The following is a 27,086-nucleotide window of genomic DNA, read 5'->3' on the forward strand; positions in this document are numbered from 1 at the left end:
GCACAAAAATTATACCCCAAAACAGCACATCTCACCCGATGTAATTAAAAACTGACACATTCACAAGTAAATCATTAATGTTTTTATCCACCACTCACTTTGCTTATTACTAAAATTGCACAGATATAATATCCTACATTAAAGACAAGGGCAAGCATGGGCAGATACCCATACAATTTATTCATTTTTGGAGAGAGAGAGAGATTCTCAAAGCATACTATGTAATAGTCATTTACTCACGATGAGGTATAAATGGACAGTGCTTGAGGTTGACATTTTGCATCAGGATCTACACAAACCATTTTGGTCTGTGTTTGCTGATTTTGACTAGCATCCTTTACTTCGCCAACATTTGATGAACCACCAGGGTTCGCCCTTATCTTTTTTTCCCCACTAGCCAGCCGGACTAGTGAACCAGACTCTTAACTAGCCCAAGGACCTTTTCGCTAGTCTGCAATATAATTTTTGTTTTTCTTTGTCATTTCTTGGTCTTCTTTTCTATATTAATTTATACACTAACGATATTCGGCAGCACGACGGCATGAAAAAAGCCGCATAAGCGTCAATATCTGAATAGTTTTTTCTCAGGCCGCCTTAAAAAAAAAATCCGGAAATCCACGGCTACACAGAAAAGTTTCTTACGTTAACTCAATAATTTCGACTCACCAGGCAGGCTTCTAGAGAACAGTTTTGATTAGCCTGCTGCTGTTTTGACTCACATTTGGCTAGCGGGCTACCGCTAAGGTTGAACCCTGGAGCTACCCAATATTTAAGTTACTTTGAGCTTTTGTGTTTTGTAAGTAACTTTGCAATGTGGGTTCAAACAATAATCATCCATGTCTTGATTATAGAAGTATCTTGAACAACATCACAAAATAGAGCCGTAAGAGTAATACACACGGATACTGGGTACTAGACTACATGTACAGACTAAACCTAACCCTGCTTTCCATAACATAATCCTCATCAGGACTGTACCATTTTTGCAATGGGGGTGGCAGTCCCTCACACATGAGTCAACCCAAGACGTTTGGTTCCTCTCTCTCCCCCCTTCATATAGGTTCCAGGGAGTTGAGATGTTTCTTTTTGCCTTTCTTGCCCTTGCCATGTTGCAGAGCCTCTAGGCGTTGGGGTCTTCGTAGATGCATGTCTGCCTGTGTGGTGGTGGGTCCGTGAAGGTCCTTGGCCGACGCGAGGGCAACGGACGAACCTTTCAATTGTTGGTGATCTGGGGCAGAAAAACACCAGAGAATGACACTGAGAAAGAGTTTAATTTTTACAGTCAAGCAACCAGAAGTCAATCACAAGTTGACTATAAGGGAGCGACTCATAAGTCGGAACGTTCCCGTTCCATTTGGAACGCTCCTTTTGGGAACACAGCCTGTTCCCGCTGGTAACAACCGCTGTTCCAGGTGGGAACACTCTCTGTTCCCACGCAGAACAGCGGGTGTTCCCAAAAAGAACAGTCAGTGTTCCCAATGCAACGTTCCGAGCGTTTCATCTTATGAGCTGCTTTAAAGAACGGTTCATCGTTGGTGCAAAGCAAACGTAAATGCGAGTTTGTAACAACATGGTAAGCATTCGTGCTGCAAATTCGCACACATTGGACACAGTTCAACTCTGGCGAATATCACAGTGAATGTTTTCTGACATCAAGTTCGCTTTGCAACCGAACTGGCCTAACATGTAAATCACAAGTCCTACAGTCCCAAAATACATACATACAAATTTATGACAGAAAACGAAAATTTATGCTAATCTTCAACAGAAAAACACAAAAACATTTGCTGTGTTGGTACATGTAGTCTGCATTAAAGTACCGTCTTTTAAATACAAGTATATCTACTTGTCTGGTTATTTTCCAAAATGTACTCAGTACTTGTAAACACACATTTTGTAAACATATGTGTGCATACATACCATGCATACTGGAATTCATATCCTTGTGGAGTCATTTCTTTGTTCTCGTGTACTAAAACTTTAGAATGTGAACATTTGGTTTCAAAATGCTCCTTTTTTAACCAGAATTATTTTCCTGGGCTGAAATTCGGATCCCTTAATACATAAAAAATACTTCAATTTGTGACTGATCAAAACATCTTGGAAATTCCTAGTTTTGAGTAAAATCCATAGATCTATTTCGTGATAACCTTGTGGAGACGATATTCACCTATGGAGTACCAAAGTGCATATGTCACGCGCACAAAATGTGTGTGAAAGACACTGGCGCGTGATTCAGCCCGTGAACCAACACGCGCATGTACTCCATTCGTTTGCGCTACACTTTCTGGCTATAAATGACGTCACACTTCGGTACTCCAAAGAAATTGCTCTGTGCAGACGTATACAATCTTTTGTTCCCTATTGTGCCCATGTCTCCACAGGGTACCGTGTATCCGATCAAAAACATACAAAAACAATATACCCTTCCAACCAACCCATCCTTTTCTTGGCAATGTTACTGGAAACACAACGCTAATTTTTATTTGGCCTTATATGCAAATTCATGCAAATTATACAAATTTTATATAATTATTCATGCAAATTTATACAAATTTTATGTAAAAGACATGTCATGCACTCACCGACGGGAGGGATGTGGTAATTGGATTCGTGGGTGTGGCTAGTGCTACCCAACAGCTGATTGGCCCGTTTAGGTTTAAAGTAATCAACAGCAGCGTCATGCGAGGAACGACTCAGTTTCTGGGCGTACAAAGACAAAAAACACCAAAAATGGAGGGGGAAAAAAGAAAAAAAAATGACGGAGGGAATGTAAGGGATAAAATGTACAAAGCGGCATTACTCAACAGAAAAGCAGCCACATTGGAAATAAGAACATGAGAGCGGAAAGGAAAAAGATGAAGAATATACAGAGGGGTCATTCCGTGTCAAATCACCCCAAAAGAGTGAAAGTTTCAAACCCACCCCCTTCAGATTGGTTCACATTTAGTGTATGGGGTAATTTAGGCTGAACAAGCTGAAATCTTAAGTTTTAGCGCCATCGGACAAACAGTTTTCGCGCTAGTGCCTGCCATTTTTGGGGGCAATTTTGGCCAAAATGGGCGTGGCTGCCAATTTTCAAATGACCGTGTCTCTCCATAACCTGTGGGCCAAGTTTGTTAATCTTGGTTTCTTTCGGAAGGTACAATTTACATTTTAAGGAATCCACATTTACTATTATTTTTTCATATGGGAGCATTTTGAAGTATGATGACCTATTTCACTTAAACTTTGACCCTGAATTTGACCTTGTGGATCACCGATCATGTGACCTTGAGACGATCTTGGATGAAAATGATACCCCAACATGTTTTCTACAAAATATCCAAAAATTGGGGGTATACAAATTTTTGCTTGCTTTCTTCATACACCAACTACGGTAAATTGAAGGTGGTGGGGTTTAAACCATTTGGGTGATTTGACACGCAATGACCCAAAGGGAAGAAGACAACAGTACGACATCCGACAACAAAACTTAAACAGAATCAAGCTGAGCTGAACAAGATACACAGAAGTTTACAGGAAAACACAAGAATTCTTTTAATAACATGTAGTTTACACAATAATAGAAATTTACAGGAAAACACAGAAATGTACAGGAAAACACAGAAATTTACATGAAAACACAAGAATTCTTATGAAAACAAGTAACGATCAAAATGTACGATAAAAGCGGTCATAACATGCTGACAATCAGAAACGTAAAGAAAATTCATCACAGGGCGTGGCAGTGTATGAATTCCTTGATCAAGTTAATTCCGATTCTGGCTGATGGATATATTTCCTTGACGTTTTAGGCAACATCACTGTCTTTTTTCTTCAGAATAATCTTCTGAAGATGGGCAACAGTATTGCATGAAACGTCAAGGATAAACCACGGGCGCATTCCAGTCACACAAACATATTTGCTTTCCTTAGCTATGCCCTGCGAACGTACTAACCCCAAATGGAATGATTACGTCATCGAAAAAAAATGTTTTCAAAATGGCAGCATCCTGTTTGCCAATCTTACAGGTGTCACCGTTCGGATAGTGCTCAGCTTTTAAAATTTTTGAAAAATATACTCTAACTGGAAGTGAATTTTTTCCAGTAATATATGACGCAACTTCGGATATTGAAAATAGAAAATGTATATTAACCATTTTGAAAAAAAAACATAGCTAACAACTCAGGAAGACTGTTTGCATTTCTTGCTAACATTCACCAACGTTGACAAACCTTGGTATTGTTTGCATGAATGGAATACACCCCTAAAAGAGCTTATATTTTATACCACGTTGGTATGGGTGCCCAAGCGTGGCTAACATCACAAATCGATCACTAGTCGACTAACGGTCCTCGGCTGAACTGGCCCATTGCTGTGGTGTGATAATGAAATTGTGAGTGTCTGTGTTAACCTGTTAGTCTGGTTTTGCAAAAGTTTGTTTGCGCATTAGCTATCACAGCCTGGGTGTATTGGTCTGCGTGTATATGGCTCAATGTAAGCATGACTAATCTTATTGTCAATGTGCACAATCTCACAGTGTCTGTGTCTGAGCATTAGACGTCGTCAGCAATGCGCTCTAATGTCCGTCCCAGTGGTCTCTCCCAACTTTCCCTTTGTAACCATTGAAGGGGTACTTGTGCACAAAGAGTCCTTGTATTGAGTGTGATTTTGATATGTTTCGCTGTACTGAACTGGGTAAGGGCCCGTGACCATTCAGCCCTGGTATGAAAAGGGCCCAGCGGTAAGCTCGTCCCCTCCCAAGAAGTCCTATCGTACCGTCCCAGCTACCGGCCCAGGAGCTGGTCCGGTTGCTAATCAGGAACTCCTCTATCCTGGGGTCTATTGTTTGCAAGTATTGACACATGTAATATATCCCAGAAGAAACCTGCTTGTGGTTTTCATCTCTCAGCGCGCAACAATAGAACAGTTTCGTCGGCACAGATCAAAACCCCTGCCATGCCGTTTCGCGCACAATGGGACCGTAAATTAAAAAGGCATTTGGAAGGATTTTATCTTTAATCCGGTAAATCTGCTATTGTTCTGCTCTGGGCGTTCTCTGAAGGGCAATAAATTGATGCGCCTGACTGACTTCAAAACTTCTGGTCAGACAGGACCATGTACCGGACGAGACTGGGCTGAAGACCGGACTGGCTCTGGACCGGACGAGGGGACCCTTTTCATACCGGGGCTGAATGGTCACGGGCCCTAAGTTGCTGTTTGGGTTGTTTTTTTTACCTGTAAGTATCTATCCTCTTCCGGCAGCTCCGTACCACCCATGGGGTAGCCGTTCACATGGGAGTGGTCTTGCCTGCTGGCGTGTGGTCCTGGTGCGTGGTGGCCTGGCCGGCCAGGCATAGGGGGGCGTCCCCCGGGCATGACGCTGCCTGCTGCGGGCAGCTTGTCCCTGGAGATGATCAACTCTGGAATCTTCCATCTGTGGATCGAGAACAAGAGACTTGTGAAACCTAGGCAAAACTTAAGCCCTACCCAAAACCAAACACACACATATAACACACAAAAAATGTTGCAGTATTTCTTGTATTTAAAATACTGCAAGTGAAATTTGCACAATTTCCCTGGCATGCTGGCAGTAGTGTACCTAACCAAAATCAACAATGACCTCATTTGACCCCTAGATTATCTTTGACCACAAATGTCTCGTGTCATCTGAAGTCCCCTTACCCAAAGATTATTGTCACTAAGTTTGGTTGAGATTGAAGTATAATTTTGCACATGACGGCACTAAAAACAGTTAACCTAACCAACAAGGAATGGACAGACAGAAGGAAGACACTATCACAATATCCCCCTTTTTGGCCTAAAAGCCAGGGGGATAAAAATAAGCAGATTGTATCAAAAAAATTCAGCTCCACAAATAAAAAAACCCAGCACAGTGATTCCTGAAACAATGTTGTAATTGATCAACAGACAAGAAGCAGAGGTAGTGAATAACAAGAAAATTTCATGAACTGGAAAAAAGTCCTGAAATTTTCTGGCAGTAGAAAATGAATGGAGGGGGGCTGAACGTCATTTGACACATCTGAGAGATAGTTACAATCCTGTCACAGGCAGGGATGCACCAAACCAGTCTCTCTGTCTAAGTCAATCTGTCTGTCTGTCAGTCCTTCTGTCTATCTCCTGTACTCACCTCCCTTCCTCCTCATCCCAGCTGCTCTCTGCCTTCACCTTGTCCAGGTTGTAATAGTTACAATCCCGTCGTAGGCAGGGATGCACCAAACCAGTCTCTCTGTCCTAGTCAATCTGTCTGTCCGTCAGTCCTTCTGTCTATCTACCATACTCACCTCCCTTCCTCCTCATCCCAGCTGCTCTCTGCCTTCACCTTGTCCAGGTTGTCATAGTGACAATCCTACCTCAGGCAGGGATGCACCAAACCAGTCTCTCTGTCTTAGTCAATCTGTCTGTCCGTCAGTCCTTCTGTCTATCTACCATACTCACCTCCCTTCCTCCTCATCCCAGCTGCTCTCTGCCTTCACCTTGTCCAGGTTGTCATAGTTACAGTCCCGTCGTAGGCAGGGATGCACCAAACCAGTCTCTCTGTCCTAGTCAATCTGTCTGTCCGTCAGTCCTTCTGTCTATCTACCATACTCACCTCCCTTCCTCCTCATCCCAGCTGCTCTCTGCCTTCACCTTGTCCAGGTTGTCATAGTTACAGTCCCGTCGTAGGCAGGGATGCACCAAACCAGTCTCTCTGTCCTAGTCAATCTGTCTGTCCGTCAGTCCTTCTGTCTATCTACCATACTCACCTCCCTTCCTCCTCATCCCAGCTGCTCTCTGCCTTCACCTTGTCCAGGTTGTAATAGTTACAATCCCGTCGTAGGCAGGGATACACCAAACCAGTCTCTCTGTCCTAGTCAATCTGTCTGTCCGTCAGTCCTTCTGTCTATCTCTCATACTCACCTCCCTTCCTCCTCATCCCAGCTGCTCTCTGCCTTCACCTTGTCCAGGTTGAAATAGTTACAATCCTGTCGCAGGCAGGGATGCACCAAACCAGTCTCTCTGTCCTAGTCAATCTGTCTGTCTGTCAGTCCTTCTGTCTATCTCCCGTACTCACCTCCCTTCCTCCTCATCCCAGCTGCTCTCTGCCTTCACCTTGTCCAGGTTGCCATAGTTACAGTCCCATCGCAGGCAGGGATACACCAAACCAGTCTCTCTGTCCTAGTCAATCTGTCTGTCCGTCAGTCCTTCAGTCTCTTTCCCATTCTCACCTCCCTTCCTCCTCATCCCAGCTGCTCTCTGCCTTCACCTTGCCCAGGTTGTCATAGTTACAGTCCCGTCAAAGGCAGGGATGCACCAAACCAGTCTCTCTGTCCTAGTCAATCTGTCTGTCCGTCAGTCCTTCTGTCTATCTCCCGTACTCACCTCCCTTCCTCCTCATCCCAGCTGCTCTCTGCCTTCACCTTGTCCAGGTTGCCATAGTTACAGTCCCATCGCAGGCAGGGATACACCAAACCAGTCTCTCTGTCCTAGTCAATCTGTCTGTCCGTCAGTCCTTCTGTCTCTTTCCCATTCTCACCTCCCTTCCTCCTCATCCCAGCTGCTCTCTGCCTTCACCTTGCCCAGGTTGTCATAGTTACAGTCCCGTCAAAGGCAGGGATGCACCAAACCAGTCTCTCTGTCCTAGTCAATCTGTCTGTCCGTCAGTCCTTCTGTCTATCTCTCGTACTCACCTCCCTTCCTCCTCATCCCAGCTGCTCTCTGCCTTCACCTTGTCCAGGTTGTAATAGTTACAGTCCCGTCGTAGGCAGGGATGCACCTTGTTTAGGATCTGGCTGAACATCTTGATCTGTTTCTCCTGCTTGCGGATGGTGTCCAGGTAGTCAATGCGCTCAAACTCAAACTCGCTGTTCAGGTCGGAGATCTCACACTCAGACACACGGACCTAGAAAGGACGAGAGCCAAGTAAACATTTCAGGGGTCCCACACACATCGTCACTCATTACGACATCAAAATTGGGCCTAATTTTGCTAACCACAAACTTATGATCACCATTCTGAGCTTACAGCATTAGCAGAGATATTCCACAGTAACCTTGCAAGCAGAGAATATTTAGTAATTGTGATGGGATCAAGCTACATTTTGAGTCGTTTGTCTGGAACTTTCATTTGGAGATTCAGGCCTAAATAGGGCAACTTCATCACATCACTTCATCACATCTCTTGGTGTTCCGACTTTCACAATTTTTGTACTAAAACTGGTATCAGCACGCTGTTTTCACATCAGTAATGCTGAGATTGTGCCCTTTTCAAATCTGTAATAAAAAAAATTGACCAGGGTTGACAAACGACTCATTTAGCTTGATCGCATCACAATTGCTTTAGACAAGCAATTCAGATTAGCCTCTAAATCTGAACGGCCTCTAGTCAGAGAATGGCCTCTAAAAACAGACTGGTGCCTAACTATCCGAGACATTGATTTCTACTTGACAGCTAATGGTTGCCATACCTTTTCCCTCTCCGCCTCCAGTAGTTTATTCTTGGCCTTCAGCTCCTCCTCGATGTTGCTGTAGATGTTCAGCATGATGCCGTCATCGTCCATCTTGGCGATGGCCTTGGCCAGCTGCAGCTTGCGCACCTCGGCGTGTTTGAGCTTCCGGCGCCGCTTTTCCTTCAGGTTCTCGTCGGTGGCTCGCTCGCCGCCCACCATCTCGTGCTCCAGCTGCTGCAGTCTGTGAAAGGAAATGACAACGAGAGATAGTTGAGCACGGCTTGAGGAGAAAAGGAGCCAATTTTACGGAGCTGCTAAGCACACAATTTTGCTGAGCACAAAAAAAAATCTGGCTCATAAAAGCAGGTTACCGGCCAGACCTCCATGTGATGAACACTGCTTGTGATTAGTATTCAGCTGTTGTCTGCTTAGCATGAAAATCACATTGGAGATTTGGCTGGTAACCTGCTTTTATAAGCCAGACTTTTTTTTTTGTGCTAAGCAAATTTTTGTGCTTAGCAGGGCCGTGAAATTGGGTCTAGGCCTTAAGACTTGATGTTGTGTTTTTTTTCCACATCTGTGCTTGCGTATGGGATAGTGTGGCCTGGATGATCTATAGTTTGAATGATTGAGTTTTCGGGTTAGAAATGTAATTCAACTACATGTACATTACCAATGTAGTTTCACAGGCAGTGTATATCAGTGCTGCCCAAGAGCCTTTGAAAAAAAAGGTATGAGTTTACGCAGACCTGTGGGACTCGAACCAACAACCTTCTGCTTACTGGTGTAGATGTCCTGTTAGGAGTTGTGACCCATGAACAGAGGTTTGGGGTTTGAATCTTGCTGCTGGCCATATTTTGTGTCCTTGGGCAAGCCACTTTACCCCCATTTGCCTCTCTTTCAACCCAGGAGTATAAATGGAGGCCAACATTCTGGTTGCCAGATAATTGACAAGGAACATGCATCTCCTCCGGTAACAGGATGTTGCAGCTTCTGAGCAGAATACATTACTCAGCATGTTAATTTTTCACCAATCTTGTGAATATTGAGCCAACGCCCTGCTGTAAGATTCCCTACCCCCCCCCCCCAAAAAATATAAGATATGGGCTGACCTTCAAGTCACACATTAGACCTACCTTTTGAGCGCTTCGTTCTGGTCCAGGGCTTGGGAGGTGTCTTTGCGGGGTAGGGTCGGGGAGGCTGTGGGCGCCGACGGACCCTCATCGGCAGGTTCCATATCACCCTGGGGCGGAAAGTCATCGTAGGACTCACCCTGGGGAGATCAAATGACAGATTTCTCATTCAGTCCGGTCCTTCGCTGGACTCCATACACAAATATCCGCTCTAGGATTACAAAGTAAGAATTGGGGGAGACCACTGGGAGGGACATTCAAACGCAGAGACACTACCGATTTGTGCAGATTCAGAATACAGTTACTCGTGTGTGCTTTAAAGGGAAGATACAACATTTGCAAACATCAAAAAACGAAATGATCCAATATCACGAAATATATAGGGACTGACAGTCTAAAGCATCCTGTAAAATCGTGGCTCCTGGTGGGCTGACATTTTCAAGAAAAACTGTATTTTTCCAATGCTGGTCGGCCGAACAGCGTTGGAGAAAACTGGCTTTTTGCAAAAACTGTTCTTAATTTTTCATATTTAGTTATTCTGACTTTTCTTTGCAATTGATCACACACCTGTGAAGGGGTACAAGCCTGCTAGACTGATTCTTTGACCTTACAATTCCCCAAAGTGTATTAATTGCTTTGTTTCATCTTAAGTGGGGTCAGGGAACCAGACTACAAGAACATGATAGGTTTTCTTGCTTTTTCCAGCATCTACAAGCCCAAAACATGAAACAAATCAGTTTAACAATATTTTATATAACATACTAATCCTCCAAATCCATTAATTTCTGAAAATTGCAGCAAAAGCAAATGTTGTACCTTCCCTTTAAGCAAAACGCATGCCACCTATTATGTGCATGCGGTGTGTCCATCTGCGTCCCACGAGCGTGAGTGGAATAACCAATAATATCAAACTGTTGGTGCCATGGATCGACCAATGGAGATCGAGGATTCAAGTTTGCTTGAAGATACAATGGTTATAATACAGCTCAACGATACCTGTTCTCTTGGGATGGCGTGGTTGGTCATGAGCTGCTGTCCTTCTCCGTCCAGTTGCTTGTGACTCTCCGAACGAAGAGCGCTCGCTTCATCCCCTCCAACTGCCGAAGTCTCTGACATGTGGGCTGCACAGCCAAACAAAATTGAAGTAAAATATGAACATACAAACACATAACTACAACCTACTCACACCCCTCCCTGCGCCCTCAGAGTAAACAATTTTCAATTTCAAAATTGTCGGTTTTCCAATCCGGGAAATTGAACATAAAACTGTGGAAATCCCTTTTCCAACTTGATCATATACAGTCACCGCCTACCTTTACTAACACTTATGCCAGTACAAGTATATGTCCGATTGGCTTGAAACTTGGCATGTACATAGACAGGGACGTGTTATAAGTGATGTGTCACAAGGACATCACTGTGTGATTTTATATTAGCTTGTGTACCCACATAGTGTCCTGTTGCTGCTTGCTCAATCTGTCAGTTTATCTATGCATCTATCTACGTGTCTGTCTCTATGTCTGTCAATGGGTGTGACCCCCTCCCCTCCCCCTTTAGTCACCGTTATGCCTGACAGCATCAGGCACCTGAGTCAGCCTTCCTTCACACTATTTCTTCATCTGCTCGATGCCCTGTTGCTGCTTGTTCAATCTGTCAGTTTATCTATGCATCTATCTACATGTCTGTCTCTATGTCCGTCGATGGGTGTGGCCCCTCCCCCTTTACTCACTGTTATGCCTGACAGCATCAGGCACCTCGGCCAGCCTTCCTTCGTAGTATTTCTTCATCTGCTCAATGTCCTGTTGCTGCTTGTTCAATCTGTCAGTTTATCTATGCATCTATCTATGTGTCTGTCTCTATATCTGTCAATGGGTGTGGCCCCTCCCCCTTTACTCACCATTATGCCTGACAGCATCAGGCACCTCAGCCAGCCTTCCTTCATAGTATTTCTTCATCTGCTTGATGTCCTGTTGCTGCTTGTTTAATCTGTCAGTTTATCTATGTATCTATCTAGGTGTCTGTCTCTATGTCTGTCAATGGGTGTGACCCCCTCCCCTCCCCTCCCCCTTTACTCACCGTTATGCCTGACAGCATCAGGCACCTCAGCCAGCCTTCCTTCATAGTATTTCTTCATCTGCTTGATGTCCTGTTGCTGCTTGTTTAATCTGTCAGTTTATCTATATGCATCTATCTACGTGTCTGTCTCTATGTCTGTCAATGGGTGTGACCCCCTCCCCTCCCCCTTTACTCACCGTTATGCCTGACAGCATCAGGCACCTCAGCAAGCCTTCCTTCATAGTATTTCTTCATTTGCTCAATGTCCTGTTGCAGCTTGTTCAATCTGTCAGTTTATCTATGCATCTATCTATGTGTCTGTCTCTATATCTGTCAATGGGTGTGGCCCCTCCCCCTTTACTCACTGTTATGCCTGACAGCATCAGGCACCTCAGCCAGCCTTCCTTCGTAGTATTTCTTCATTTGCTCAATGTCCTGTTGCTGCTTGCTCAATCTGTCAGTTTATCTATGCATCTATCTACGTGTCTGTCTCTATGTCTGTCAATGGGTGTGACCCCCTCCCCTCCCCCTTTACTCACCGTTATGCCTGACAGCATCAGGCACCTCTTCCATCCTTCCTTCATAGTATTTCTTCATCTGCTCGATGTCCTGTTGCAACTTGTTCTTATTGGACTGCTCCTCCTCATACTTGGCCGACATGGCCGCGATCTTCTCTTCATACTCCTGCCTGATTCGCTCCCTCTCTGCGTCAATCTCGGACGCAATTTCTGCCGACGAGACCCTCGGTGCCTCGCTGTCGGCCGTGGGGGCATCGGTGATGGCGGGCTTGGGGGGCGGCTTAAAAGTACCTTTTGGAGTTATGAGAAAAGTGGTGTTTACATGAAGCTGTGGAATATATAATGATCAATTTTGTTATAACTATCAAACAGGGCAAAAAAGTAGTTTCATGTTATTGTGCCACTCTCCCATTTGTAAATTTACTCATATGAAAGGGTGCAAATGATGACGATAAAACACACATAAATTCAAGAACTGAGGAAAAGAATTAGGGGGGGGGACAAAAGTCAGAGGGTGTTTCAAACTTGGGGTTGAAGAATTACAGGTGTGAATTGAGTTCTGATATTAAGTTTTCAATTTTGTTGTTGCCTTGGCAACCATCAGGCCAGAACACAGAGGGTTTTGTGGTCAAGTCCATCACAAGTCACATGACGAGTCAATCACACAAAAGGTCAAAGGTGACAGGGAATGAACAGGGACAAAGGAATGCATTTGTCACGGACAATTTGAATAGTTTGTGCCTTGAGCCTGATGGACATGTGATTGTCTCATGAGGACTTATTGAACACAACCACAACTCTGGGAAATTGTGCTGCTGTGAAAGTACTGATGTTAAAGGGGCATTACGTCCTGGAATGCGCCCAATTGGGCTACAAAATGGATTTTTGCACGAAATGATGTTACTTGTAAAGATCATTATATTAAAAGTAGGATATAAACGTCCACACAACCATCCTTTAAAAACTGGGCGTTTTTGTGTTATTCTTGCCAGAACAAATTTCGGGGGTCAGAATTTTGAGCCTCACAAATCGAGCTGCTGGGTGCTAGTCGTGGATCCTGGCGCACATGTTCCACCAGTGTATCGCATTCTGCGGACGTGCGAGAAACAAAATTTGTGCATTGGTACTGTGTGTATTATGTGTGACACACGTGTACCGTACATTGAATGGACATGGCTGGAAATGTGTACATGTATATTTCTCAAAATGTCCACTGTGTCAGGAACAATGCGACATTAGGCTAGTTTACTCTCAATTATAACTTTGAAATAGGATGAGTAAACAATCTAAAACACAAAAATCTTTGCGATTTTAGGACGTGATGCCCCTTTAAGAAACTGAAACTTTCATACACTGATTAAAGATACCGGTAGTAATGAAAACACACACACAGTGCTTTGGAGAGAATTTGTCCTGGGCATCATTGAAGAATGAGGAACATAATAAGGGATATGAAAACTCTGAATGAAGAAAACGTACAGATGTTTGGGTGAAAATGTGTTAATGTGTTGCACTCTGTGACTGTAGTAATTTGTTGTCTTTTTTGGCTCTGTGCACAAGTGCCCCCAATGGTCACAATGCAAAAACATCACTGTTAATGCTAGGCCTGCCTTGGTGTGCAATGATTTTGAACATAATTTATAGCGAAGTCATCGGTGGAAATACGTCACACCCATGCGTTGTTCAATCCAAGAAACAGACAAATATGGCAGCCGGACAGCGGAAAAGATCAAGTGGACCAAAAAATTAACTTGATGTGAAATCTCAACATAATTATTTATTGATCTCATTGCGACATAAGAGGCTATAATTCAAGCCCCAACCTTGTTGCTTTTTGCAATTGACATATAAAGCAGTAAATCACAATGAGTACGTTCGATTACTTCCCCCCGTGCTTACTCGTGCAAGCGCGACAGCGTTCGATTTACCTCTCACGTGACTTCTCGCGCTTACTCGAGCCTGGCCCAGGTAACAGATTCACCGAGCTGGTTACTGCGTTGACAACTACCACGATAGGTTAATTGTTGACTGCTGTAATGTGGGATATCATTTTTAACCCTTCAGGCCCATTATTTGCCTCGGGTGCTATGCGCCTCTTGGGTGCTTAAAATGGCATATCCAACATCACAGCAGTCAGCAATGGTTTAGTGTTCACGCGTGATTGACATAAAGTATGCGCGACTAATTTTAATTTGAAGCAGCCGAAGGGGGACCAGGCAACAAAGTGGCAATGCGTTCCAACGTCTGTCTTATCGCTGTCTTTGCCACCATTGTGGGGGTACATGTGCACAGAGTCTATACATAGAGTGTTAGTCTGACTGGTGGGGACCGCAACACTTGGTGCGTGGTACACTTACCCGCTGGCATACCAAAACCTTCAGAAATGGGAAAACGGGACAAAGATTGGGACAGAAACATAATTGTCAAATGTGTCTCAATTAACAGAATTTATAATGTAAAAAAAAATGTATTGTGTTCAAGGATGTCAAATGTGACGTTGTATGTCAAAACCAGGTAGACTTGGGCAGAGCTACGAATGAAGAAACAGAGCTCTGCAAAAATGACACTGGGGTGATTTTCAGCGATTTTAAGATTTTTTTAAATTTGTGATGCTACTAATGTTTAAAATGTTCTGCAAAATGGAAATTCATAAATACAGTTTTTTTTTAACAAAAATGACACTTTGTTCAAGATTTTGTTCTGAAATGACGCAAAATTAGCGTGACAATTCAGACAGTCCAATTTCAAAATTTAATAACTTTGTTTTGGAACATCCAATTTCAATTAAGAAAGCTGCGTTTGAAAAAGCAAGGTCTATGTTTTAACTAATATTGCAATAACCCAAATTTGGCTTCTTGCCCAAAAGTTCCTGATTTTGATATACCACGTCACATATTGATTTCAATAAATTGTATGCAGAACCCTTTTATTTTTTGGAGGATATGCAATCATGGTCCAACAAAATTTATCTCATTTTGAAGAATGCCATGTGTTTTTCCACATTTGAACTAATACACTTTGTCTTTATGAGCTATGGCTGAATGTCCAGCCAAAAGAAATAATTTAGAGTCAGCAGGAAATTTTCCATGAAATAGTGACAGAGCAATGCAAATCTCCATGCATGCAAAGCACTGGCTAGATTCAAAGGCCACGTAGATCGTTTGCACTGAAACTGAAACGGCCTTGAGCTTGTTGATCAAATGGCATTCACAGCTTTGACTCGGGTGTCATTACACCCCCTTGACACCCTCAGCTACTCACCTTCAAAGCCCTCGGCATCTCTGGCCTTGAGATGCCCATGGCCTTGAGCTTAGGGGTGTGCATTTACAGGTAGTATGGGAATCAGGTACCCAGGTACCCGCTAAAAACACCAAACCCCAAAATTTAAATCTTGGAAGTTGATGTTCAGATTTTTTTTTCTCAGAAAGGTCAGTGTGTTCATACTACCACATCAGTGCGTCAATGCAGCAAGATACAAGTGTGTACAGTGAGCTCTACAGCTCAATGGTGCAAAGTGAATTTTTGCTAGCATCATAAACGTAAATCAGTTTAGTTTTTCCATGTAGCCTGGTTTTCATTTTGAAAATTCCCCACAAATGACATTCTAAACCTTTGTTTTTCAGGGGTACAAAACCCCACGGAACACATCATTATCACCCAGACCTAATCACCTTCAAATGGCACCCTCAGCTTCACCTTGGGTGTCATGTCACCCCCTTGGGGGTACAAAATCCCACGGAACACATCACTATCACCCTGACCTAATCACCTTCAAGCAGCACCCCTCAGCTTCACTTTGGGTGTCATGTCACCCCCTCAGAGGTACAAAACCCCATCGAACACGTCACTATCACCCAGACCTAATCACCTTCCAACGACACCCTCAGCTTTGCCTTGGGTGTCATATCACCCCCTTGGGGGTACAAAATCCCACGGAACACGTCACTATCACCCTGACCTAATCACCTTCAAGCAGCACCCCTCAGCTTCACTTTGGGTGTCATGTCACCCCCTCAGAGGTACAAAACCCCATCGAACACGTCACTATCACCCAGACCTAATCACCTTCCAACGGCACCCTAAGCTTTACCTTGGGTGTCATGTTACCCCTTTAGGGGTACAAAACCCCAAGGAACACATCACTGTCACCCAGACCTAATTATCTTCAAATGGCACCCGCAGCTTCACCTTGGGTGTCATGTCACCCCCTTGGGGGGTACCAAACCCTGTGGAACACATCACTGTCACCCAGACCTACTTACCTTCAAATGGCACCCGCAGCTTCACCTTGGGAGTCATGTCACCCCCTCAAGGGTATAAAACCCCATGGAACACATCACTTTCACCCTGACCTAATCACCTTCAAATGGCACCCGCAGCTTCACCTTGGGTGTCATGACACCCCTCGGAGGTACAGAACCCCACGGAACACATCACTATCACCCTGACCTAATCACCTTCAAATGGCACCCCCAGCTTCACCTTAGGTGTTATGTCACCCCCTTAGGGGTACAAAACCCTGTGGCCCACACCACTGCCACCATAACCTAATCATCTTCAAATGGCACCCTCAGCTTCAACTTGGGTGTCTTGACACCCCTCGGAGGTACAAAACCCTGTGGCCCACATCACTATCACCCAGACCGACTCACCTTCGAAGCCCTCGGCAGGGATTGGCATCTCACCCATCAGCATGGCCTTGAGCTTGTTGATCTCCTCCTGGTACTGCCTCAAGAGGGCGTCCTTCGGGTCCTCGTTAATCTTGGGCTTGTTCTTGATGTTCTTGGCGCGGTTGGCGTAGCGGAGCGTGCTCAGCGTCTCGTCGTAGTTGTTGTCGGCCGGGGAGAGGCAGGCCACCATTAGGGTCTTGGTGTTGCCACCTGGTAATTGCACAAAACAAGACAGATTCACTCAAACAGAATTCGAACATGTAACCTCTGAAATATGAAACCGGTGCAAATCAACAAAGACAGAATGATGTTGATACATCACAGGGACGGAACAAAACACTCACACAAACACCCACGTTTGTTTATGGTGTAAATCAAGGATTTTCTTTTGTTCCTCTTCCCTTTTCCTTTGTTTGTACTTCGCTACAGCTCTCATTGGTTTTGTACATGTTTTCTAATCGAGGTCGTCCTCGATTTGGTTCTTGTCCTTGATTCACCGATGATGTTGCACGAGTGTGTCCTCGATTTACACCATATCCAAACGCATGTAAACATAGTCATTAACTCATCAGGCACTTTTCAAATCTTTCCAAATCAAGACTTTCATGTACAGTATTAAACAGCGGTTTTGAGGTAGCTTCAGGACTAAACAATGGGACTTGTTTTTGCTAGAATTAGGTTTGCGAATGACACCATCAAACTATCAATGTATTTTATGAAGTAGAGGTGGTCCCGAAAGACTCTCCAGATGGTGCTGTCTTAGCACAAATTCGGGGATGGCAAAAATTGAGCTTTTCTATTGTAACAACCGAATTCAGTGTCCCCTTCCAGAAAATAAGTACACCCTCCAGAAACTGAGGCCCCCTTTGGTACCCCCTTCTGGGCCCCAGTAATGCCACTGATGTCGCATATTAATCAGGGCTGTGATTGGTCAAGCCCATCATGGGGGCGGGGCTTGATGGGTTGGTCTATTCCAGCCCTGATTTGGCTTGAGAGCAGAGGTTGATACTCACCGAGGGAATCTTGTAGCAGCCTAGTCAGCTTGGAGTCTCTGTAGGGTATGTGCTTGGATTTGCCGTCCACCAGGGCCGAGATGACGTTACCCAGAGCAGACAGGGACAGGTTGATCTTGGTGGCTTCCTTCAGACGATCACCGGTCGCTCCTTAAATAAAAAAAAAGGAAGGAACGATAATGATCAAACTGGCTGTTTCATCAGACATTTTGCTCATCCCAGTGCTGGTCCCAGTTAAAATTTGCATGCGGCGATCAATGTGGGGCGCTGGACAGTTTTGCGGTATGTATTTTGCAACTGTAAAGGGCTTTAACCTTCTAAAGGGATGAACTGCCATCAACAAAAAGTGGATCCTGTCGACTAAAAAGTGGATCCTGACAATAAAATGCCGCAACTCTATGATAAAATAACATCACAGTCGTGTGTGTAAACATGCGTATTTAACAAAAACAATTCTCAAATTCTTAAACCGGCAAAAAGCTATTCAAATGTTTAGTTGATGATCCAATATTCAAGTATTCGGTATACAGTGGAATGCCGCTATAACAAACATTGTGAGATCCACAGGAAGTGTTCGTAATAACAATCGTTCGGTACAGCGACTTTGAAACGCCGGTACCCTCTTTTGACCAATAGTGAATTGGCATTTCTCACATCCCGCGGCCGCAAGAGGAGTCGTCAGGAAGCTTTAGCAATGGTTGGTTTTCCCTTTTACTCCTTGGGGAAATAATAGCCATCTATCGCTCTTCAACATTCAAACAGGATGTAACTATGGGTCGCTTGATGTTCGGAAATTAAAAGTGGCCCAAATAGTGTTTAATACATGTACAACTGGTAGATTATTTGTTAATCTGTTGACTTTTTTCAACAACAATGTTCAGTACATTTTTTACATTAAAACCAGGAGCCAAGGATGATGTTCGGTATAGCGGTGTTCCGTACAGCGGCGTTCCAATGTATATTTGATACACCCATAGTTCTTACCGCTTACAGTCTCTGTTAGCAGAAAATTGTGTGCTTAGCAGCGCCATGACATTTGGCCTAGACCTGCCAGGGGCCAATTTCATAGAGCTGCTTAAGCACAAAATTTGCTTAAGCACAAAAAAGTCTTGCTTAATAAAATCAGGTTACCGGCCAAAACTCCATGCAATTGTTATGCTAAGTAAACAACAGCTAAATACCAGTCACAAGCAATGTACATCGCATGGAGTTTTGGCCGGTAACCTAATTTACTAAGCAATGTTTTTTCGTGCTTAAGCAAATTTTCTGCTTAAGCAGCTCTATGAAATTGGGCCCAGACGTTAGGATTAACAGCCGATCGACTGTGCCATCATTTTTCTTACCAGTTTTAGCTTGTCTCTCACTGCCAGCCAGATCCACCAGGTTCAGCTTGCCGGCCCGCAGATGGTCCTCCCCAGAATCGTCCAAGTCACAGCGCTCGATGTGGATGGTGAAGATGGAATGAGAACGGGAGGAGTCGGCATTCATCAGCGTTGACCCCGTGGAACGGTTCTTCCAACCCAAGTCCATGATATGCTCGCACTCCTGCGTGTTGTGCACGATGTGCATGGTCAAATCTGCAGGTCACACACACATTCAAGTGTCATTTTTATCTATACTATAATTCCAGGAATCTATGGATTCCAAGACGCTATGGCTTAGCTTTGTGCACATTCAGGATAGATAAGTCATGCGTACTTCGCGCGCGAACCAGTACAGTGTTCACGTGTACGCGGTCTCAAAGGTGGTTAAAACGCACCCTCTTTTGTTGGCGCACGGAGCCCATCATGGTCTTTTGAATCTTAAACATACCGAAGAAAAAACTCATGGAACTCCATTCCACTCAGGCATGCGACTGGGAATTAGACAAAATAAGGAAATTCCAAACCCCACAAGATTTTGTACAGTGTTTTTTTAACCCTAACCGCCCTGAATCCTCCAAAATCCTTTTTGCAAATTGGAGGAATTTGCAGGATTGAGGTTACATGGCAAGTGGGTTGCTGATTTCGGAGTACGCACTGTGTCAAGGTCTTGGGCCGGACCTTGTGTTGTTTATGCTCAGCCATGCATAAATTTAGTCCTTGATTATACTTGACATCCTCCGCACTGCTCCAGGATGTCACTACCTCTGCCTCAGCCTATTGACAGTCATAGCCGGAGGATTTTGCAGGATTCAGGCAGTGGTCATCCCTCCATGGACATAATGGACCATATTCAAGAAATAACGGAGGAATTTGCAGGATTGAGGCTATATGCTATTTTTCCATGAGGCCAATTGGAGGATTTTGCAGGATTGAGGCTACATCCTAGCAAAAAGGCCTAGGGAGTTAGGGTTAATTAGTAATGGCATTCACGAGAAGCAAAAAACAAGGAAATCAGCGGATCCGAGGAAAATTTGTATGCTTGTCCATTTTTTTAAACTAACCTTTGACATAGACTCCTCTGTCAGGGTGCTCCTTCAATTCCAGCTTGGCCTTGTGATCTTTCCCGAGTAGATCCCTGATGTCTTCATTGTAAATCTCCAGGTAGGAGGCCCGCACCAGAAACTTGACACCTTCTGTAACCTGGCAACAAATGGAGGAAATAAACAACCGTTGTTACATCACAACATTAGTTTTCTGAAATTTCTCTTTTAGTCGAGGACTGTTCGAAAATTTTGAAAATTACCATCGCTGCTGGGCATTGCTTAACAGTTTTCAGAAAAGTTGTGCTTACCATAGCAGAAAATTGTGCTAAGGCCAAAAAAAAAAAATACTCGGTCTCTGGTCAGCGCGCGCGTCGATTTTAATCATGCGCGTCAACCTTTTTTCTTCTTCAAATTAACACGGAAGCTACAACAGCGCCCTCTATTGCTGCCCCTCCTCAAATTTTTGTACCAAGGAGCACCAAGGAATGGGGAAATTGCACCAAGGCAAATGATAAAGGGCACTAAGGCAAATTATGGAGGACACCAATGTATAATGAGGACACAAAAAAGCAAAATATTACCCACCTTGTCTGTACAATAAAAGCCTGGGGAAAAAAAAGCCACCAAAAAAAAAAAAAAAAACACCCGCGTCGCCGCATCAATTCCGGAACTTCGGTCTGACCAGAGACCGATTATTTATTTTTTTGGCCTAACCCTAAGCACTATTTCATGGCGTGGATGTGCTAACGGCCGTGCGCGCATGGAGATTTCTATTGTTAGGTCACTGATTTAAGCAAGTTTTTCCTTCTAGGTACATGTGCCCTTTGCTGTGCTTACAGCTTACAGCATGTACAGTCTCCATGAAATAAATGGAGGCTCTGTTAGCAGAAAATCATGTGCTTAGCAGTGCCATGAAATTGGGCCCTGATGTGTACAAATTATTTTAACCGAAACTCCAGTATCACGTGCTATTTTCAAGTTTCATTGGAGGATTTTGCAGGATTGAGGCTACATTCTAGCAAAAAGGCCTAGTGAGTTAGGGTTAAGCTAGCCCTATTATGGCATTGCATCCCAACTATAGCTGGGACAATCCCAACAATAGTTGGGATTTCCTAACTATGGTTGGAGCAATTCTATAGTTGGAATAAAGCCATAGTTGGGGTGTAGTATCCTCATTAATGTTACGCCCTAACCATGACAATGAGTCCCAACTATAGTTTGGACAAATCCAACAATCGTTGGGGTCCAACCCCTATAACTATACTTAGGACGATCCTAACTGTAGTTGGAATCGTCCCAACTATAGCTGGGATGATGCCATAGTTGGGGTATAGTTCCTCATTTATGTTACGCCCCAACCATGACACTGAGTTCCAACTATAGTTTGGACAAATCCAACAATCGTTGGGGTCCAACCCCTATAATTATACTTAGGACGATCTTAACTGTAGTTGGAATCGTCCCAACTATATCTGGGATGGTGCCATAGTTGGGGTATAGTTCTTCATTTATGTTACGCCCCAAACATGACATTGATTTCCAACTAAACAAATATATTTGGGACAATTCCAACAATAGTCAGGGAACTCCTAACTATTGTTAGGATGATCCTAACTGTAGTTGGGTTCGTCCCAACTATAGTTGAGATTATGTCATAGTTGGGGTGGAACATCCTCACTGAAGCTACGCCCCAACTATGGCATTAAGTCCCAAGCATAGTTGGGACAGTCTAAACAATTTTTGGAACAATCCCAACAAAAGTTTAGTCAATCCCAACAACAATAGTAAATCCCAACAACAGAAGTTGGGGAATTCCTAATTGTGGTTGGAATGGTCCTAACTGTAGTGGGGATTGTCCCAACTATAGCTAGGATAATGCCATAGTTGGGGTGTAGTTTCTCATGGATATTACGCCCCAACTATGACACTGAGTCCCAACTACAGTTGAGACAATTCCAACCAAATTGGAAGAATTCCTAACTATAGTTGGGACAATCCTAATTGTAGTTTGGATCGTTGGAAGGTAATGTCCTCAAAGACAATGTCAACCAACCTGTATGTTCTCAAAGATGTGTTCGAAGGCCCGTGGTATAATCCCTCGTTGAGTGGCTGGATCCGTGATGCCCTGCATGCTGAAGGATTTGCCGCATCCTGTCTGGCCATAGGCAAAGATGGTGCCATTGTAACCCTCCAACACGCCCTGAATTACAACAGAGAAAAAAACCCGAATAACATTGTCTGTTTGCACATCGCGTATTGGCGTGAGAACGAAACTTATAACCACGCGAAGGTTTACCTACGTTCATCCGATGGATTCTTGATTTATTCAGGCTCGTTTGGATCCAATTTTAACCCTTACCCTACTTGACCCTCCAACGCATGCCAATTGTGCCTCAAAAAAATCTCCTATGTTTTTTGCATGGCCCTCCAATATCTGCCATGTCATTTCAAGGGTAACTGGACAGGCACTCCAATACATGCCACAGAGAACAATGAGAGTCCTCTGATAACAAAGTGAGTGCCCCCAGCTGGTCAGTATCAGGCACCCTCCAGGGCCTCCAACTCCTGCCAATTGGAGCCTTCACTGCTACATCAAAGTATCCTTCAATAAACTGCAGCTGGAGGGCATTGGCATAACCAACTGACATGCAGTAAACTACCCTCAGAGAGTAAGGGTTAATACAGTTCTTATCAACGGTCATTTTAGATTTGTTTGTGGGTGAAAATAAATCCTTCAACTTTATTCCAAAAAAATTGTTCGTCCCAAAAGGCAGTTGAGTCTCCTGTTTAATTGAAGTTTTTCCTCAAGATCCTCACAAAATTATTTCATACATGTAAAATGTTCATGCTTGAACAAGTGATCGAGTTCTACGAGTCCATAGGGAAGTTTTTGGAAGTGAGAGGTTCATTTTTGGCACAATATTTCTCTTTAATGTCATGTAAATGTTAAGTTTCCAGAACATTCTTAGGGTACCAAAGCTTATTTAAAAAAGACATTACACGTTAATTTTCCTTGTGCAGGGGTGTGAGTGACCACTGATGAAAATAGCTGAAAACAGCTGAAAAAGGTGTAAAAAAGCTGAATTTTGGAAATCTCCTATACTTTTGTACACAGCAAGTGAGGGGAAAAAGCTGAAATCCAAAACAAAAAAAGCTGAAATCAGCTAAAAAGCTGAGATTTCACACCCCTGCTTGTGAAAAAACTCTGACTTTTACACGTTAATTTTCCTTTTTGAGGGGCCCTGAAGCGCGCCACCAGGGGTAAACTTTCAGGCACAGAGGCGCTATACAGATTTTACATGTATGCAAATTATTTGTTATGACACTTTTTATAAAAGAAAAAACATGGATGCTAGTGAAAATGCCCGCGGGCTAGTTGAGAGTATGTTTCAGTAGCCCAGCTGGCTAGTGAAAGAATTTTTTTTAAATTTTTTGTGATACGAAAACACTTTGAGAAGTGCAAAGTTTGCTTGTATCCACAGGCATCTCCAAAGGCATATAGGAGAAATAAGAGATTTTAAGTTCCTGTTCTCCAAATTTTTGTAAACTGAATAACAGTTATCTGCTTTACCGGATATTCTCATTCAGCTTACAGTCATGCCAACAAAAAGTGCTGAGTGAGGTGCTTGCATGCAATGCCCTCCACAATGATTGGGTATAGTTTGCGAGATTCACAGACCACTTGGCAAAAAAAATCCCTCCAGATTTGTAATGGTGAAAAAACGGATAGGAACTCACTGATCAGTCAAATGAGCAGGCTTTTCATTAACAAAGAAGGCCATTAACGCTAACCCCCTAGCATGATTTACTAGAAACCATACCCATCCTGGCAAATTCCAACACCGTATAGAAAACTGCCCACACATATTTCTGACTTTGATTCTGGAGGTGTGCCAACCCAATGTAAAAGACTGTCAGTTGAGGGGTACTGTACCCATCCTGACAGATTCCAACAAAACATGCCTTTGGGGTTTGATGGGTTGAGACCTGTTAGGGTTAACAAGTGAATGTTGTCACAATCGGAGACCATTCAGCAAACTGACCACTGTTCCAGATATTTTCTTTACCTTGTGTCCAAAAAAGAAATTGACATCACAAAAATGTTCAGCGTATCCATAAAACAAAAAAGCTTGAATAACGATTTGAGCAAGGGACTCATCAACAAAGAAGTTCACTTCTTACTTGAGAAAGTCGGCTGAGAAAATGTCCAAGAGACAAGTGCTACATTCATGACACCATTCCATTGTGTCCATGATTCAACCAAACTCCATTAACATATGTGGGGGAAAATCAGACATTATTGTCGTTTTCTTCCAACAATTGCCAGTGAAATTTATCATTTTGCTCTCTTCGCCATCCTCACGATCATCAACGTGATTTTAGAGTATTGCATTTTGTTCAACTAAATCTTAAGCTTCAAAAATTGCGCAACATGTGCATTTGATTGCAATAGAACCCCACGTGTAGCAGCCTTCAAGCTCTCTGTTAGTTTCAATTAATGCTGAAATTATTTCTAGCAGTAAACTACTTTAATCTGGGCTTATACACATGTACTTATGTGCGTTTACCATACAATCTGAGCACTGACGACTGGTAGAACAAATTAAAATTGCGCTTGCAATACAGATGTCACGTTGCCGTTTTCATCAATTTCGTTGAAATTTAAGTTAAGAAATCAAACTCTGCGGGGAAAATATCTTCAGAATTAAAATCAGAATTTTGGAAATAAATTTGAAAAAGTCGGAATTCCGATTAAAATCGGACAAGTTTCATCTCTGTTTGATGAAATAAATGTTACTGATATTGAAACTGAATTGACATCAGGATTTAATCAACAGCGATATATGGTTGTACTCACATCGACAAGCGGGTATGCTATGTCATTGTAGATGGTCTCGGTGGTGGAGTCCACGTAGTAAGCACCGTCGAAGGTGAAACTCTTGGGTGGGTCCTTGGTCTTAGGTTTCTGAATGGAGCAGTAGCCCCGCCCTCCTTCCATCTGAACCACCGGGCTGCATCCTAGCGACTTCTCCCTCTCGTTCATGGGCCGACATCGCACGATGACTTTCACGGCCTCGGCCATGCTCAGCTATGCTACAATTGACAATAAAGCATAAGACATGAATGAATTGAAGTGCACATTTGCACCGGTAGTCTTCATATCAAACAAACAAATGTTCCTAACTTACCAAGACCGACACTCACAATTGTATCCAGACTAGAACCTGTCCTTGAGAGCAGAATAACATGCAAAATCCTGCAGTAATACAAAATGGTGTTGTCGTCCTCTACTTAATTGAGTCCAAAAGTTTTCTTCTAAATGGAACTTTTCATCAACGAATCAGCGACATTCTACCAAACCAGCTTAAACATTGTTAACTTAATTAAATTAGTCACCATGTTCGTGGGTTTTGTAGCTGTCGTTGGGAGAGAATACCATATACATATAGACGTCACTAATTTTTCCCTGCAATGACAATCTTCAAATCTTCAAAGGTGTGATCCTTATTCAGCAAACTGCTACACTGGGATTGGGTGCAGGTGTGACGTCACAGGCAAAGGTGCAAGAAAAAGTGAAGAAAACAAAAGGTGGCCAACCAGGACGATGAATACACAATCAGCCATCAGAAAGCAAAAACATGGGAAAGATTTCCATATACGAAGTTCACTCAACACCCTGTGTACAAACCCTATGAAATTGGACTGAAAAATTCTAAGTGTTTTCTAAGAAAATGCTTGCATTTTCTCACTGCTCAAATTGACTTTGATGACATGAAATTGCTATCTGGGGGCTTGTTAGTCAATACAGAGGAAAATTAGTGAACTTCGCATATGGTAATCTTGCCTATGAAATTCTTTCCTGTCGTTGTTTTACCCCATAATTTCCCTCAAAAATCAAAACCCTGCCTCTTTCTACAAAATTAATCCAGCAGATTTACAACATGGTGTCAACATCATCTATTTAGGTGAGTCCCAGCCCTAAATTTTATCATTAGGGCTGGGTAACTCCAGCTATTCTACATGTTCTAGGGGTAGGCCTACATGGTCACTTGATCACTGTGTAACCGTGGATCACAATAGAGTATATTTACTGTAGATTGAAGCATGGCTATGTAATAGAGGCATGTTCACAGGTAACATGATTAATAATGAAGTATGAAAATGGGACTTTTTATGAGCATGATGAGCATGATGAGTGATTTAAATCATTGACCAGATTTATTCGGCCACCAGAAACTTAGTTTCATTTTAATCAAAATTACCCGAGTATGCCGGCACTACTAAAGTGAATGTTCACACCCAGCTGACAAGCTTATGTCCAAACGAATGCCTCCAATTCAGGTTATTCAACCGCGTGTCTGACCGTGACAGTGCAACACAGCACAGTTGATCAGTCCCTGGCCTTGCCTTGTGTGCTATGTTGAGCTTCGCGGTTGCTAAACACTGAGGAGTAAACACCGGCTCAACGTCAACGATGACAGCTGGGTAGAAAAATCGCACAAAAAGCTCAGCTACCTCGGTAAAAATAATCTTATTTGAATACACCACTCGAAAACTGGAATGTTACAGAGCTGTCATTCCATAATATAGGCGTCAACACAGTTGAACATTTTGAGAAATCAGAAGGTTTTTACGAAACAGATTGTCGACCTTTCTACTTGGCGGCCATATTGCCTTTTGATCAATTACGTCATTCGGCTCGATCAAGTCGTCTGAAATAATATAACGCAAATTATCGATTTAAAATAATCTTTCAGTATAGCAGTCTTCCATTCGTTATTTGAAATGTTATTTCAAAAAAAATTTTCATAAAACGGTATAAATAAGTTCATTTTTTTTTAATAACAAATTGCATAT

General features: G+C 43.2%; 1 protein-coding gene across 3 annotated transcripts; it reads right to left on the reverse strand.

Annotated features, from left to right (window-relative positions):
- LOC119725950 (kinesin-like protein KIF17) lies at positions 1-26,915 on the reverse strand. 3 transcript variants are annotated; one of them, XM_038197574.1, is made up of 16 exons: positions 26,637-26,915; positions 25,087-25,322; positions 22,282-22,428; positions 20,247-20,385; positions 19,165-19,398; positions 17,822-17,971; positions 16,791-17,018; positions 14,496-14,513; positions 12,160-12,429; positions 10,562-10,686; positions 9,569-9,705; positions 8,451-8,673; positions 7,675-7,886; positions 5,222-5,420; positions 2,586-2,703; positions 1-1,228 (listed from the first exon to the last, which is right to left on the reverse strand). In XM_038197574.1, the coding sequence occupies exons 2-16, from the start codon at positions 25,309-25,311 to the stop codon at positions 1,053-1,055; spliced, it is 2,601 nt and encodes an 866-aa protein (XP_038053502.1). In that variant the 5' UTR covers positions 25,312-25,322; positions 26,637-26,915; the 3' UTR covers positions 1-1,052. The 3 variants fall into 3 exon arrangements, with proteins under 3 accessions (XP_038053502.1, XP_038053501.1, XP_038053503.1); XM_038197573.1 differs by having other exon boundaries at positions 26,492-26,915; XM_038197575.1 differs by lacking the exon at positions 14,496-14,513 and having other exon boundaries at positions 26,492-26,915.
- Positions 26,916-27,086: the final 171 nt, after the last annotated feature.

Source organism: Patiria miniata, unplaced genomic scaffold (genome assembly GCF_015706575.1).
Source record: "Patiria miniata isolate m_02_andy unplaced genomic scaffold, ASM1570657v1 HiC_scaffold_19, whole genome shotgun sequence".
In the NCBI taxonomy this organism is placed as follows: domain Eukaryota; kingdom Metazoa; phylum Echinodermata; class Asteroidea; order Valvatida; family Asterinidae; genus Patiria; species Patiria miniata.

What these genes read in the sequence shown, in the direction of transcription:
- LOC119725950 (XM_038197574.1), bottom strand. Translation starts at nt 25,311, where the DNA reads ATGGCCGAGGCCGTGAAAGTCATCGTGCGATGTCGGCCCATGAACGAG. An exon ending in TGATGCTGTCAGGCATAACG is followed by an intron (nt 10,687 to 12,159) that starts GTGAGTAAAGGG and finishes TTGGCTGTGCAG; the next exon opens with CCCACATGTCAGAGACTTCG. An exon ending in ACGCCATCCCAAGAGAACAG is followed by an intron (nt 9,706 to 10,561) that starts GTATCGTTGAGC and finishes TGATCTCCCCAG; the next exon opens with GGTGAGTCCTACGATGACTT.